Source organism: Harpia harpyja, chromosome 10 (genome assembly GCF_026419915.1).
Source record: "Harpia harpyja isolate bHarHar1 chromosome 10, bHarHar1 primary haplotype, whole genome shotgun sequence".
NCBI classification, from domain to species: Eukaryota; Metazoa; Chordata; class Aves; order Accipitriformes; family Accipitridae; genus Harpia; species Harpia harpyja.
In genome coordinates this window covers 36,098,977-36,116,315 of record NC_068949.1, presented here as the reverse complement: position 1 = coordinate 36,116,315, position 17,339 = coordinate 36,098,977, and the positions used below count along the sequence as shown (strand labels likewise).

Here is a 17,339-nt window from a genome sequence, read left to right as displayed (position 1 = left end):
TCCTCTCCATTGCCATTAGAAGAAAAAAAAAAAAAAAAAAAGAAAAAGGCAGTGCCTTTCTCCAAATACTGCCCCTCCCAATGATATTAAAGAACAACTAGTGTTAAATATTTCAAACTTTGTAAAAAACATCAGAAACTTAACACTATTACATAGATGTCTCTCAAGGAAGAGAAGAAGAAGAGAAAGGGGGTGGGGGGTGGGCGGGATATAAAGAAGGAGTTTAGAAGGTAAGAATCCTAAAAGTTAAGAGAGGAAACACTTTAAAAAAAACCCACAAAACCAAACATAGGCTGGGAGTGAGCACAAGGAGTAGAACATTATAATTACAGATCAGATGTATAGTGCTGTAGTGGTATACTGGAAATGAAAAGACTATCCTGCTATGTTAAGGGAGGGGGGAGGAAATAATCAGATTTCGCATTACAATGTGGAAGAGCGACCCAACAAGTAGCATTTAACTGTATATTTTTATATACTATATAAGCCACACTTAATCTAAAAAGTAAATTACAAGCCGACAGTTCAGTTCAGTCTTACCGCGAGCAGTTAGAATACTAAAGCCCCACGAACTCGGTGCTAACACTAACTCAGAGCTGTTTCTTACTTGATTTCAGAACCTTTCCACCCAAGCCATTCTACAATGAAACCTAGTTTTTATTATAAAGGGTGGTGTTATTTACATCGTTTGGGTTTGGAGGCACCCTGTCCTTCGGTCATGAAATCAATGCCCTACAGTAGCAGCTGATGCTTTCAACCGCTTCCCACCCCTCCCCAAACTCCTTCTCCTGCAGTATCCCCTGCGCTCTGTGAGGTGGGTAGCGAGGTGATTCAGTGCGCCTTGCAGCTTCAGAAACAGCTTCTATCTGGAGTTATATAAGGAAGTTTTGCAAAGTGGCACGCTATCACTAGAGATTTAGTCATTCCACGTGGGCTGGATTCAAACTGAGATCTCAGGAGCTCAAAAGACAGAGCGACACAGCCTCCATGGAAGCCTGTGTACGGCAAGTGTGCTAGAATAGAGCCCTGTAATGAGAGGAAGCACAGGTTTTATTAACAAACAGTATGGCAAACCACAATTTCTTTTAAGATCAGTTCATACCTCCTTAGGAGAACTATAATTGGGGATGCCTTGATGTTTCACTATGTGACGAGTTAAGAATTATGCCTGAGTCACTGTACTAGCCCTCATTTAAACTTTAATGTGCATTTTGCATTGGGTATAAAAACATCATTGCAATCACAACCTACCCAACACATAGTGGGTACCTAAGTGCAGAGAACAGAATGCTAACAATTGTTTTTTTAAATTATTTCTCTCTCTACCTGTATAATTTTGATCTAGACAAAATAATAAATTCCTCTATTTAGTTCTATTTGCTGCTGCTCTCACAATATGCAGAGAGGAAAAAGTAACTTATGAGGCTAGCAAGGAAAAGCAAAAAAGAAAACTACCAGAAGCAATGTCAACATTTTTTAGGTGGCTAACAAGGAGGATTTATAAGCTCCAAAAGGTATGACTGAGCTCCCAAGTTGCAGCCCTTTGCAATAACATCCTGAATTTTCTTATTTGCCTTCACAGCTATTTCAAAAAGAGGAGCAGTTAAGTAACAGCTTTGTTCTTTATAGCTGATTAAATCTTCAGAGTAAATTTACAAATTAGGAATCTTTGTGTTTATAAAACTATAATCTATGTTTGCAAGCAAAAATGATCCTACAACATTCTTTTACAAAAGCACAGGAGCAGACGTGCAGGTGTTGTTAAAGGGATGAGCAAACGAACCTTGTTCTTCCGAAAAATCTCAGAAATCAGGCTATACAAACCCTCGCAATAATATTGTAATCTGTTTAAATACTGGGACTATTGGGGAGGGGAGCTCAGCAGTGGTGGGAGGGCTTTCATGTGGTTACATGTTTATTTTGTTTAATTTTTTTTGTTAACTGTTTTATTCTGTAGCTTTAACATATTAATATCAATTCCACAAGAAGACAGAGGAATAAAGCATTCAGGGAACTAGTGAAAGAATCTTTTTATCACAAATATCTTACTGTTTTTAAGAATTCTCTGTAATTGTCCTTAAGCTGGTTACTTTACAATTCTTTGTCATCACCATTTCTAAAACTTACAAATCCTTTCCTGCAGAGCTCAGTATTCATTACCGATATGTCTGGGCACACATGTTTCAAAAAGAAGATACCAGACAAATATGTGATGTTAAAATACTCATGCTTCTAAATATATTTATTCAAATACTTCACTGGTTCAAACTCTCTGTACGAAACCCTTCAGAAATCTGACCTGTAAGTAATCTTGACTTTACTGAGACCTTCTTTTTGGCAGCTATTGGGAAATAATAAAAAAAGGCAGTTCAGATACCTGCTTTGCTACAGCAGTAAGTAACAGAAGACATTAATTTCAGAAAATATACTGAAACATTTGAGGAACTGACCATTAAAACAGGCTTCTCTCTCTAAATATTTATGAGTCATTTTATAACTGGAAGAAAGGTGTTCTGGAATACTGATCTCTAGTGTTACACCTACAGATCTACAGCACTCACAAATAAATAATAAATATTGATATGTGTGCATAGGTCTACCTGTACTGTATTTTCAGTGGGTATACAATATCCAATATAATACATAAGCTACTTGAATGCCTCACAGCAAACTCAAAACACTGTGAAATACTGTGTAATTTTTACAGTGTTTCAGCACAGGTTTTTACCAAAGCAATGCTTTCACTTTCAATACCACTGTATAAATGTATTTACCCTATCAAAGATTTTGTGATGCAAACATGATTATTACTGTACCTGATTTGATCATGGTATTCTAGCAGAGATCAAATAATAGGGTGGGGGGTTTTTCCCTTCTTTTTCTAGTGCCTTTAAAAAAATTTCCACTATCAAAGAATGTTAATTTCTAAGGTTTGATCTAGAGATTCCTATGTAAGTATACAATTATTAGGGAAAAAGAGGCACAACAGTGAATATTTTAAAGGAATGTAATCAATATTTTTGCTTTGTGTAGATTTCCCTGCAACAATGAACAAAAAGATCTACTTCAGATTTAGAAACTCAGCTTTAAAGGGAAAGCTAGACAACAAAAAGCAAGAAAGTACTCACCTCTTCACGTAATTTTATCAACTGCAACATGAACGCACAAAAAAGATAAAAAGGAAAGAAATGGCAGGAAAGAAAGATCAGTTGTGTGACAGGATACAGAATTAACATTGACAATTTATCTGTTTACATGTTTAGCATTTAAAAATCACAGACAAACACATTAAAAGAACCTAAACATAGACTACATGCAGAGTTTTTTGAACGAATAAAGATCACTTTCTCACACTGTCACATTAAACAAAGAGAATAGTGTGAAATTCTCTTTTAAACCACATCTAAGACACCATCATGAAATAAAGGGGAATGACTTCATAGAAGTCTATATTATAAAGAAAAAAACAAGTTTACTATTCCTCTCTTCGAAGATTGTACAGCTGAAGTGGTTTTGTATATACAAGTTTTCAGAATGTTTTCTGTATATTTTAGTTGTGACAACTGATTTCTTATTTTACTAGCAGATCTAACTTATTAATAGATGACTGCATCTTTATAGCATGTAACCAGTATTTCATTTTTATATACCTGAGTTCTACTGTAACTATATTATCTAATTTTATTATTGAAACTCATATAGAGGGTTTTTTCCAGTTAAAAAAAAAAATGAAGCAGCTTAGTTAAATGGCTCAGAATTATGATTTATTGCATAGCACATTTAAAAATAGACAAAGGAATAGGGAACAACATGAAACATATTTCCCTCAGAAAAGACCCATTCCAGGTTCTCAAACCTAGACCACTACACAGTGTGTGTATATATACACACATAGTGTGTATGTGTATACTTACATAGTATATACATTTATATTTATCAATTTATGCTTGTAAATCAACACAACTGAACACTATTAATAATATTGCTCTGGCAGGTTTACTATAAAACTAAATAAAACCCCAGTCTGATTACCAAACTATGTTGTAATATGCTCTCCCCTTAGAGAGACAGATAAATTATTTGTACTGGAACAAAACGTATAATTACTCACAACAAATGTCTGCATAAGAGTGGCTCTTTATAAAAAATTACAGTTCTCTCACCGATTCCAGTTGAATTCGAAATTACAACAGCTACATCATTATCTCAGTTTATGCTGATACTTCACCTACAGTTTCATAACACTAATTTTCAACACGTATGTAAGCTGAGAATGTTTACTACTAATAAAGTCTCGCCAGCATGAAGGAAATAAAAGAACCTCCATTATTCTCTATTGTTTCATATGGCTAGTCTAAAACTGAACGTACACCTCACCCCGTTACCAAAATGGACAACGAGGCTCTAACGAGATGTAATTAGGAGGGCTACTACCACACGGACTTAAACTGAAATGGCTCTTCAGTACGTAGCTAAAGGAACTTTGCTAGAATTTGGTATAAAGAAAACTGCATTGTCCGCCAAACTGGCGCTTAAATTCAAGTGCTTGGCCTATCATAAATTGGTCTCTTTCTCCAGATCTTCCCCCCCTTTTTTCCCCAAAAAGGCAAACATTAAGGCTCTTTAGAAAGAGACGATCTGGGAGTTGATCACATAGCTATCTTTTCTTTCGGAGGCCACCATTCTTCAGTTGACTATGATACTTAAAGGGCCAAAGTTTAAACCTACTCTCCCGCAATAGAGCCCGTTTGGGCATGCCACCCTGCTATAATCAATGAGAGTTTTAAAATGCTGCACATTTGTTTTTTCAATAGGTCCCAAACAAAAATGTTCTATCTTGTTTGTGCTGCATGGCTGAATTTAAGCTCTGCATGGGATTTGCAGCTAAGCTAAGTAATGGCAGAGGGCTTTTTTTTTTTTTTTTTTTTAACATTGGCTGAAAGATATTCATTCAAATTAACAAAAGATGTATTTTTCCCCCATTTAACAATGCTCTTGATGAAAATGTGTTACCTTTACTTTTCTATTTTGAAACATTATTTTTATTATGCTCACCGCTCAACTGTAAACAGCATTAAGCCGTGTGCAGCCACCATTTTAAGTTATGATAATCAGCGTATTTTTGAAACAAAGATTTTTTTTTTTTTTTTTTTTTTGCAATACAGAATTCGATACAAGAGGTAATCTGTTCCTTTGTAGGCTAAAAAAAAAAAAATCTGGTTTACGCTGGTTTGAACCAGTGGAATCTCTTGTGGCTAAGCCTTCTGCTGTGACTAAAATCAAAACTGCGCCGCAGAGAGTGAGGGAGCGAGATGGGGGGGGGCTGTGCGCGCGCGCGCGTGTGTGTGTGTCTGTGAGGCACGTCACGTGACATAGAAAACTACCGAATTTTTTTTAAAAAGCTGATAACGCTACCGCCGTCTCTGTCCGCATATAGATAACGAATAAATGCTGAACTCTATTAAACGCCCTTTACACATTATCGTGGGTCGAACACACAATTTTCTGAACTTATGATGACAGTCTATTTATTTTGCTATAAACCCTCGGCATGTAACGAACAGATTTGTGTCTGGTAATGATCTGCTCTGCCAGGGCTATATGAAATGATACCGACCTTCTTTAGATCTTGGGGAATTAAATTGACCAACTTCACCCCCTGGTCTGTAGCTGAAGTTTGACACACTTTATGCACAGCAAGCCCAAATCTAATATTATCACAACTTTGTAGTCAGAAATTAAGTAGCCACAAAATATTTGTTCACCACAAATCACATATACAATGTATGCCTATACAGACACGCAGTTTAACCTAATGTGAATTTATTTAAACTTATTAATGAACATAGTTGTGAAAGAGAAAGGAACACTATTATATTTCAAGAAAGTTCATAATACTGTACCTGACATTATTTTGGTCGAGAAGGATTTCTGATTTAACCCAATATGTACTTTCTAAAAAATATACAAATTGCCACATAAAACAGTTCTATGATTATTAAAGTGAAGCCACAACTTTAAGTAGTCCATCATTGCACTGAAAAACTCAAAACTTTCAAGGGATTTGATAAATGTTGGTGGCCAGAATGACAAATAAGACTTGAAAGCAACAGAGCCTGTTTAAGACCACTCCTGGAAAATAAATAACAACCCAATGCACGCAGTAGGTTATTGGGTTTGGGGTTGTGAGGTGGGGTTTTTTTGATGCGAGAAGGGACGTCTCCTGATTCTCAGCCTCTGTATGTGCCTCATCTGACTACATTCACACAATTCAAATTCAGAAGAAATTAACATATACTAAGCAACGACTTCATTAAACTCTAAGTGCATTAAGAGCACTGTATTACTACCTAGATCATTAAACAAAGATGCATTTATTTCAAAAGAAACTTTGAATAGCAGAATTGTATCATTCTTACAACTTCTCACAAGAAGTTTCTATATGCTTTATCTGGTAAAATTAGTTAAATCTTGGTTTAATCATTATAAGGCAACTGCATTCTGAGTTGTTGCCATCTACACATGATGACTGCTACTTATGGGAAACATTTTTGAAAAACGAAGACGACGAAAAATAAATCATCATTTGCTAATTCTTCAATCTATTCTTTGTACTTCAGTCTTTCTTCTTGGGAGAATAACTGGAAACTCAAAACTATGATCTTATTCATTACAGCTTATAACTTGGCTGTGGTTTGCTGTAATTGTACCTTTGAAACTCAACTAAAAAAACCCAGAAGTTGAATAAAGAAAAGATCCAAATTGTTTATTTTTCCAATAGCACCCCATTTATTTCTGAATACTTAATATGGTCATACTAGCCAGTATACATTAAGTTCCTTTTGTCTTCTCACTCTACCAAAAACATTATGCAAATGTTTATCGTGATGACAAAGACCATACCTAAACTGTGCAGCTCCTATCTCTTGCTTCCCTTGGGTAACACCCCAGTCTAACCAGATATTCAGCATTTCTATTGGTAGATTTTACCCATATTTGTGGATTGGTGTAGGAGCAATTCTGAGCCGGCAACTTTTTTCAACACCACCTCTGTCAGAAGAGGAATCCCTACTCTCCTCTCCCCTTTCACAGTTTGGTGATTGAATTGGGGAAAACAACCCACCGTTTTTTAGTTTAACTTATTTAACCTAATCCAAACTGATTAAGAAGTCCTACAATATTAGGGTGAGGGTCCATCCATCTACCTATATTTATTTCCATCAGACAAAATGAAAGCAAGAATTTGAAACATCTTCAAATATTTTGTATGGCTGTAAGTTATACCTCAGCATCCTTTCATCATCTAGTCCAAGTTTTCTATTGATATAATAATGTATAGGAGTGAAAGTGTATTAGACCTGGGGTTACTGAGTTAAATATATCAATATAATATGTTCAGTATAAGATAAGCACCCAAACCTTCCACTTGATTTGGATAGCTGTACATTCTAATAATTTCAACATCAGACTGAAGTTTTTGCACTACATGCAAGTCGTTTTTTTAACTACATGCGTATAAGCACAAATATAAATAAAGATATTTCATAAGAAAAAGAGATTGTGAGATTGATTATTGGAACAACACAATGAATAATATTTCTTAAAAATACTGGCATTCGCATATTTAAAAGAAGTTAGGTGACTCCTTTATGGTGATATTTCATAACATTTTTCAAGGAAGAAAAGAAAGAAATTCAGAACTTTCAAAGGTATAGGGGTAATAATTTCAAGTTGGGTTATAGAAAAGGATTTTGATTACCTAAAAGACTACATAAAACTCCTTTACCAGCCAAAATTTTCTTCCATTTAAGAAGTGGTCATTTGGAAGAAAAAACTCATGTTGACAAATGGTTGAAGGTATCATTTGGTTCCTTGAGATGAGACCATGTTTCTTCCATCAAGTTTAGAAAAAAAGATCGTAACTTGCAAAAAGTGCACATGTGAACCAGTTATTTAACCATTCCTTAAAAAGTGAAAATAAAATATTTTATCTCATCCCTACACATAAGATATTCTGTTATAAGTAAAGCTTCTTATCACAATTGCCCTTTTATGTCTGAATTCACACATTTTTTTCTCGAAATGTAAAAATAGCAGCACCTTAAAAGAAATAAAATGAGAATCTTAACACTTTCACGGGACTGAGTATATGATCATGACATGCTGACTGTGAAACTCTTTTCCCTAAAATCATCTTTTCCATAAATTCATTATTTAGGGATAATAAACCCTCTTTATTTTATTCAAATTTTGGAATCTCCCCTTGCTATAATATATAAATATGAAGATTAATATCCTTTAAATTTAACTCTTCACATAGATATTAGAGCTGCTATACACTACAGTCTTATGTCTACAGATAAATTGTATCATGTGTATAACTGCATTAACGTATGTGTTAAAATCTATTACAGAGTTTAAAACTTACACAGCACATTTAAAATACTATATAAGGTTAAGACTTAAGGGGTCTGTGTTTTAAAACGCATTGTACTGGGATAAGTCTCCAAGTCTTTCTTTTTTTCTATCCCTAGTGGAACTGAGCTTATATTGAGGGTAGAAGATACTAAAAATTTCAGAACATGGTTCTGATCTGTTTCCTTATTTAATATTGCATTTATCAAGTAAACATTTAAACAATTTTCACTCTCACTACCAAAATAATTTAAATGCTATATGGTCAGAAGAGAAAATCTGATATTTAAGAAAACTTTCAACTAACTTCTAACTCAAAATGCACAACTTTGATTACAGCTGACATGATTTTCAAAAAGAAAAGAAACATTCTGATTTCAGACAGAGCTTGTCAAACAAGTTTCAGCACCAAAAGAAATATTAACAGGTGGGTCAAAGCCTCCTGAATATAATGTTGCCTTTATAATTTTCGGTAGTCTAGCAGAATCCTCGCTGTAGTGTCCAGAACAACAATACGGGTACAAGATATTAAAAAAGCCTCAGGATTATCAAGACTTCCTTCATTAAAAGAGATGGATAGCACTCTGCATTCTAGTACAACATGCATTCTGAAAGCATGCTCTTATTAGTACAACTTGCGTTTTTGGTACAAGGAGAGAAAAATCTGTTTAGGGAAGGAATCACACAAGGAAACTGAGTGGGGTACTGACTAATTCTGAGAGTGCACTTTCATTTGTTTTGCCCGCCAGTGTTGATTTAATTATACTGCATTATTATCAAAGCTGCATTATGTACTTTTTTTATTCCTTTTACATGTGTTTGAGGTGAAGACCTTGGCTTTGTCGGCAAACAGCGCGTTTCAAGTTATTTCTTAAGTACTAAATAATAAAGAAAAGAGAAGAAAAGATTTTTTTTAAGATAGCAGACAGTGATCACAAGTTAAAGGGTTAAATGTAAGATCTCCAAGAAACATTTTGAAGTTGATTAAGACCCCAGCTTTGCATTAAACAGTATCACTTCCACATGAGTTGTTGCTAATGCTGTTAAGGAGCAGCTTGAGAAGCCCAGTGTGCCAGTGACCTCCTTCACCCTCCAGCCACCCACTAGGGCTTCTTGATTAGCATCCTACCTGGTTCTCTGAGGAATTCCCGTCATCCCCCAGGAGCTCATTCCGCACCTCATCACTGTAGGCAATTCGTGACCTTTTCTGTAAAACAAAAAGAAAAAAGGGTTAGGAGTAAAGCTCCGAAGCCATTGGTATCAAGGCTGATCATCTTAAACCTCGAGAGCCCCCTAATGGATACCTATTTGATAAAAAAAAAAATCTGCAAGTAAAAGTTATTTAAAAGTTCTTCAGCTGCTGTATTTTGACAAATCTGCATGGCAAAACCTTAGCATTTCTAAGACAGTCACATCCTCAACATTTCGGCAATGAAAGCAGCTTCAGTGAAGCTCAAGATACATAATGTGTGATCCCAGTTCTGATAATCAGGTAATCGGGAGAGGCAATATACACTAATACCAGAAGCATTGAAGAAATGCCTGTGTCGGAACCAAATGCATTTATCTGAAGAACGCTCGCTAGCTGGACGCAGAACTCAGCATAACACTGCAGTGATGCCACTGAATAGGAAAGGAAGATTGAGCTTTTCCCATATAAAAAAAAAAACAAAACAAAACCTAACAACACACATTTGACAAAACTGGTTGAACTTAAAGATGTAGAAAATTAACAAGTGCTTTCTATGCTGGTAGGGCTGTGAAGGCCTACTGGGAAAGGACCAGAAATCAAGGGGCAAAAGAAAGGAGAGAAAACAACAACAGTACAAGGATACAATGGTTTACAGCAGTTCATGGAAACACCACAAACTGAGACAGTCATTCATTAGACTGTTATGACAGACAGTCATTATTCACAGCTTATGAGCAGCAGATTTGCTCATGAACTGATCATCATATTGATTCTAAACTAGATCAAGTGCCGAGCAATGGAAAGTAAATGTCTGAAGATTACCAAGGTAGCACAGCGTTCAATGGAACAACAGGGAAGTCCATAAAGAGAACATCAGCCCAGCTTTCAATTTCTCTGTTGGCCAAATAACAGGCCCTTAGTCAGCTAATATTCCTACGCTCACCATTAAAAGAGAGAAAAGATTTTTAACATATTGTCTAAAATCTTTTTATATTTGAGTGCAGTTACGATCAGTTTTACACTTCATCAGAGGAAGAAACACAAGAGCAAGAACTGAGCTGTAGGGCCTTCCTTTATTGATGGGAGCTTCCCTCACACTCTGCCATGGTAGTCACTACCAGTAGGAACTCAGCAAAAACAAATCCCTCCTCAAACCTTCCCTTATTGGACAATCATGCCAAAAAATGTGCTTGGGGCTGGGGCACAGGACACAACCCACTAGAAATTATACTGAGCACGGGAAATTAATTACCTTTGTGACAAAGAAGTTTGGAAGTGGGTCACCCCTTACGCTAGGAACCTAGAAGTGGAGTAAGCCTTGTGTTGGTCATCTCAGAGCAACACATTTTAGCTTTTATATCCTGTGTAGTTCAGCCTTTATTACCATCATCATCGTTACAATGCTCACCAATTTGTGATTCAGTTGCTAGTGTTCAGACCTAGATTATATACTAAAGCTACAGATGTACGTAGCAAGGTCAAAGCATACCATGGACCTACTACAAGAGCTGAATTGTGCCAAATCTTTTGGAGATCTCAGCTGTCACAGTTTCATACTAACCAAGCTAAAGTAGTCTACAGCATTAAAGGATATGAGAACCTTTAAACAGGCTGTGGTATCAGAGCTGCCTGTTTAAATTATTCATTTCATCACTATGGGGGACTAAAACACTCCACAGTATGCAAGAATATCATATGGAGATAGGTTTTGTTTTTCTCTTTTTTCACCAAAAAGCCAACAAATTGGCATAGATTGCTCAATTATATTATTTTCCTATTTTTATTTGATACACATCAAACAAGGAAGAAAATTACAAATATATACCAATAAATATCTAATCTGCTTTTCTGATTAAGATTCAATCTTCCCATTTGAGATCTAGTAGTTCAACTGTACAGTCTTTCCCAATTTCACAAAATGACTCAGCCCCATTGAATCTGTTAGTGTTGAATGTATTTATCATTATTAGACTGAAGTAAGGAGCATGATGCTTCATGAGCTTGTTCTCCAGTGAACAAGTTGCCTAATTATATGTAGAGACTGAGACGGTCCTTGGTTACACATCATTTATTTGAAAGATTTAACTGGCTGATATTCTCATTCATAAGAGCCTGCACGGAAGAAAGGAAAAAGAATATTCTTCACGGGAAAGAAATAAATGTTAATAGCAATACAATTTTTAGAGGCCCTTTATAATCCTTTATATCATCACCACTGAACTTAATAAATATATTTGTATCATTGTTCTTTTATTGCAATAATCTGTCATGATCTGAAAATCAGCAATTATATTAAAAGAAATAACCCTTTGACTACAATTAGGTATAACTCTTTGCCATAATCAATAAATAATTTGATACTACTTTTGATCACAGTTTCACTACCAAATGAATCAATAATATAAAAGGAAAGGCCTTTGAACTAAAGTGTTCGTTTGTTCTTTCAGGATTTGTCCAAAATATCAATATCTCGAATTACTATTCTTATTTTTATTAAAGTAATATTGGCTAACACTTTACAATGTGGCTATGAAAATTAGTTCGGTTCGTCCGAACTCAATAATTAAATAAGTTTTAGATATATTTTTTTTTTTTTAGTTCATAACTATCAGCTGTTTATAAATACGTACTTTAGCCAAATGTAAGAATGATAGTTTGAGCTGGAAATGTCACACACTCTGCTACAGTTTGAAGGAACCCAATTCATAATGCATTTTATAAATAGTTAATGACTTCTATACATAAGCTAACCAGGCAAATCAAGAAATTGTCAACATTTTTAGTCTTAGTTGTCAGTTACCACTGTCTACTGGTACTTTATATGTATGTTTCTAGAAAAGACAGAACCTTTACAGAGTTTGTAATCCAAGGCATTTCTGGGCAGCTCAGTATAGGTTTAAGAGGTTCTGTGTGCAGTTTTTGGTCTGTAAAGGTCTGTCATATATAGAAGTTTTCCTTGTATTTTATATTTCCTTGTATATACATAGATAAAAAGTCTAAGCACACAAGTGTTTTTAACTCAGTGTACGTGTTTGCATTCAAATGTAGCATGCACACGAACACAAAAAGACACAAAAGGGTTAAGCTACTTTCTACAAGAACTTCAAGACAGAGAAAGTTTCAGGGGCTGTTTTAAATGTACTACAGTACCCAGACCTTCTGACAAGGAAGAATTTCTGATTCCAGGCAGATCTCTCCTGGTTTATGAACAGGATTTTTGCATACTGATTGGGTGATTTCCTTAAAGCCCTGTTCAAACAGATACACTTGCTCAGTTCTGTCTGGCAATTTGGCTTTAAACAATCTGTCTACTTGACCCAAGCCTTAACATTTCCCAATAGAACTGAATGTGTTCATGGGCAAGCCCAGCTAAATTAGAATTGAAATGAATTAACTCAGCTTAAACTAATTAAGATCTGTGATCTGCAGTACCACCCCCCTGTATGATTCTACATGTGAAGTAGGGTACATGTAACCAGACTGTAAGAATTCTGCTATACTACTAATCTGAGCATACCAATGAAGTTCGTCTATTACTAAAGCATATGAGAAGTTAATTTCCATGGCCTACACATGGCAAAGCAATTGCTTAAATTGCCTCACCTGGGAATTTAATACAATGTTATCATCAGACCAGCCACACTGTAAATAGATTTATAATGCTTTCCATGTGCTAGGCTAGGTTGCATATGAATTAAGTAATGATCTGGTATTACAATACAATCAGCTAGTTCCCACACCTGGCAGACAGGATATTTTGCTAAATTACTACCTATACAGATACATCACAACATAAAAACAGAAAAGGCAATGGGAAGAGAAACAATCTACATGGTGTATGACCGATTTTTACATGGTAACCAAATAAGATGTAGATAGAAAGAGGTATCCAAAACAATCTGTTTCCAACATCTGCACAACAGAACACATACTTATTCATTTCTATTCAATTTTGGCCTAATTTTCTGCATTCTATACTTTAATTACCATCCACATTCTGAAATGTTCCCATTAGTGAAGGCCAGAACTAGCCAATGCCCACTCACTCCAACACACTTTCAACAATCAGCCAAATAATTGATATAAAGTATCGCACATTTTCATACCTGAACTAAAGAATAGCTTTCCCCCTCCTAAATGCTAAGCAGCCCCCTGAAGAGACAAGCAAACCTAGGTGCATTTCAGACAAAAGGCTGAGCAAATCCTTTTGTCCCAACCTCTCCATTTTTGAGGCTCAATGTTTTAAGAACAGATTAAATGGATATTTTGGTGAAATATGCGTAAACAAACAAAAAGGCTTATTTATCCACAAACATCTGTTTTCATACAAAATTCATCAGAATTTCCTAGTATATATAAATGGTTTAAACAAATCTTCAGGCACCTGTTTCAGAGTTTGGTCCTGCTCTAGATGTAAATAAATACTCAAGGTTAGCATAACCAGAAATAATTTGTAGGAATAAGTTAGATTTTATTTTGTGTTCTTTGAGAGTAGTCAGTTTTGCCAATGCTCTTGCTAAAAGCAAGGTGAAAAAAGTGACCTGATCCTCAAATGGACTGCTAAATACTGCAAAATGTACACTTTCATCTCTGCCTTCCGGAATAGTACTGAAGTATTTTTTTGCTGAGCAGAAATGGAAAAGGTAGTTTAACAAATTTAGAAGAAAAATAAGTGAACCTACTTAACATTCTCTAAAGCTTATATTTAAACAGAAACACAAAAACACTTCTTCAGGAAATAAAATAATTGAAATTGCTGAAGAAATTGTGTTCAAACTTCAGTTTTCAAAACTTCTTCAAAACTTTCAAAATTTCTCTGTAAAGGTGATCCAGGAACAATAGACTAGACACTTCAGACTGCAATTCCAAAGGGCTTTTCCTGTTCCTAAGTAACTTAGTTTTTATTGATTATGTGTAAGAAGCAGGAAAACAATTACATAGTGTTAATATACAACCTGATGCAGTGCTGGACTTTCAAGCATTTCCTTATGAAAATAAAAAAACCAAAGCCAATACATTTCTTCTGTCCAAAAGGAAATAAAAACTATTCTATAAATCTTATGAAACTTCTGAATGAAAGAACCAATTCAATGGTACGTGTTGGCTGGCAAAAGTCAATGCCTAAGCCACTCCTGGTCTTGCCTGCCCTCCCTGCATGCCCACAAAAAAGATTGCAGGCAATGCTGAAAGAGAAATGCACAACTTAAAACCTGTATTCCGCCACTCTGCCAAATGTCGTCAGCTTCCTACAACAGCAGAGAGAAATCAAACTTCAAGTGCTAATGTGAAATTAATGCAGAGATACTATCACCCATTTTAAGTAGAAGTCACAGGTCTATAAATCTTCTTTTCAATAATCATCATCAAACATACTTTTAGTTTCTTTACAGGGTAAGGGCAGGGAGGAAGGTCAAGCAAACCCCCATGAGGATACAACACGTTGTATTATGTTGGTCGTGAAAAATGAAGCTTCTGCCCACAAAACTACTTCTGTCTCAAACTCATGACCAGCGGACCATGCATGTCACCAACATGGCTGATGCTTAAACAACCTGCTACACTGCACGTGCTGTAGGTAGGGAAGAAAACAGGTGACCTATGAGAGAATTGTTAAGTCATCGTTTCTGTGAATTTAAAGAGTAACAGGGATGATTTCTATTGTGAAAAAGACACTTGTATTTAGAAAAACAACTTATATTTACCTGAGCTCTGCCTTTTAAACTTAATAACCTACCAAAGGAAAGATTTTTCAAAATTCAAAGGTCTGGAACTAACTGACCTCTCCCCCCTTCTATTTTTTAGAGAATGCTCAAAAATTGACTGCCATCACTTCCAATTTAACAAGACCACATCTACAGAAGAGTAATATGATGAAGTACAAGAGTTATAAATCCACGCATGGAAAACTTCAGATAAGCATTGCTTGGGCTTGGATAGGACTCTCCAAACATAACAATGAATAATTGCCCTTAGCCTGGTGTTTATATCAATTTATTATTTTTTTTTAATTATAACTGCTCATCTTTTTGCTTGTTTGAATTACCACGTCCTATTACCAAATCTTGGTGCCTACACATACACTACTTTATTCTTTCATCAGAATTCACTTTCTCCAAGGTACTATCAACTCTGGGCTGTTCTGCACAACAGTTTGTCTGCCTTTTTACTCATGTGCCATAATCTCAAAAAAATATGCCAGGCATCAGCTGACGCATGAACGGTGACTGAGTATTCCTGCAGATTTAACTATAACCTCTCTGTAGGCCAACATAGTGACGTCTGCCTTTTGCAGTGCCTACTTGCAGCTATTCTGCTACCTAGTGTTACCTACATCTGGTAGTCTGTTCCTGTAATGTGCTTTTCAGCACTGTAATTTCAGTATTTCATACAACTCCCTTCTATTGATTCCTTCAAATGACCATTATTAAACTATCATATTTCATTACAAAACCTATCTTTACACATCTACTTAGCTGTCCAAGCTAACCAACTTGCCTATTCAGTCAATGGAAATTCCTCTAAATTGTGCAAGATCACTTGAGTTCATTCCTTCTCAGATTCACCTTTCAGAAAAGGCTAGTGCTTCCTTGCAATCACCCTGTGCGTGTTCAAAGACCAGTTTGATAATCTAGCTTGCTAAATTAAAAGTTGGCTGGTGTTAGTGCCCTTTGCCTTGATATGTATAGCAAACATTGGCATATATTTGCCTAATTTGTTGACAAAGGTTTTGCAACTTGCAGACCCTTACTTACCACAGTCATTTCAATCAGCAATGCTGGAAGAAAAGGCAAGAGCAAGGTTGGAGGGGGGAACACCCTCTCTCCCCAACTCAGACGACAGTTTGAAAATGAAGATACCTCAGCTGTAAGACCACACCTGATACAGGTTCAAAGTAATCCACAACTGGCCTATTTATTTGGGTTTAGTGGGATAAATTCTGTTGTTTATAGCATAGGTTCATACTTGGACTCGGAGACAAAAGGGACATGTCTAGACTGCGGCATCAACAAAAATTTGGATGCAAAGAACAGGAACAGCCAAAATTAAGCCAGTATTTTTGACAGATAAATTGATCCTCAATTCATGTTCAGGCTAATCTGCAAAAATATTTAAGGATGTCAATACGATCACTTAAGACAATTCAGTCTCTGTATCAAATGCTAGAAGACTCTCACTCCTAAAACAGATTTTAAAAAGCCACATCAGGCATTGGAAGTCAGTCACTAATGTCATATAGGCTGCTTTCTTCTACAGAAGTCTCTGCTAGCTACAAATAACTTCAATTTAAAGATCAGCAAAACTAGGCCACAAAAATAAGCTTATTTTGAATATGGTTTACCTACAGCAGATCTTTGCACTTTGAACTGGCATATGCACATAATAAGCATACATGCAAGAGCTACAAGTATCTCTGCAAAATTACCTTTTAGGGAAAATTGTTAAGGAAAACAGTTGAATAGAGAACTCCTACTGCCTTTTTCCAGTAAAACACAAAGCTTATGTTTCTGTTATGAAATCTTCATTGGTCATCCCAACTCATCTTCTTGTAACAACCTAACTCATATATTATAATAGTTCCTTTTTTTTTTTTTTTTAACTAAAAGCTTTTTTTAATTCCTTTTTTTTCCTTTTTTTTTTTTTCATAATGCCTATTACCATGCAACTTCATTGCATTATTTATCCAACAAAAGTTATTTAGAGGACAAAGAGCAATTTAGACGACAAGGAGCAA

General features: G+C 35.6%; 1 protein-coding gene across 4 annotated transcripts in view; it reads right to left on the bottom strand.

Moving 5' to 3' along the window:
- The window catches only part of VTI1A (vesicle transport through interaction with t-SNAREs 1A), a 275,252-nt gene that overhangs the window by 208,781 nt on the left and 49,132 nt on the right, over nt 1–17,339 (bottom strand). For 2 of the 4 annotated variants that reach the window (XM_052799582.1, XM_052799580.1), the window contains exons 4-5: nt 9,545–9,622; nt 3,129–3,149 (exon numbers count right to left, since the gene is read on the bottom strand). In XM_052799582.1, the coding sequence (XP_052655542.1) occupies nt 3,129–3,149; nt 9,545–9,622 (99 nt within the window). The remainder of the gene's footprint in view (nt 1–3,128; nt 3,150–9,544; nt 9,623–17,339) is intronic. The other 2 variants (XM_052799583.1, XM_052799581.1) reach the window with 1 other exon arrangement.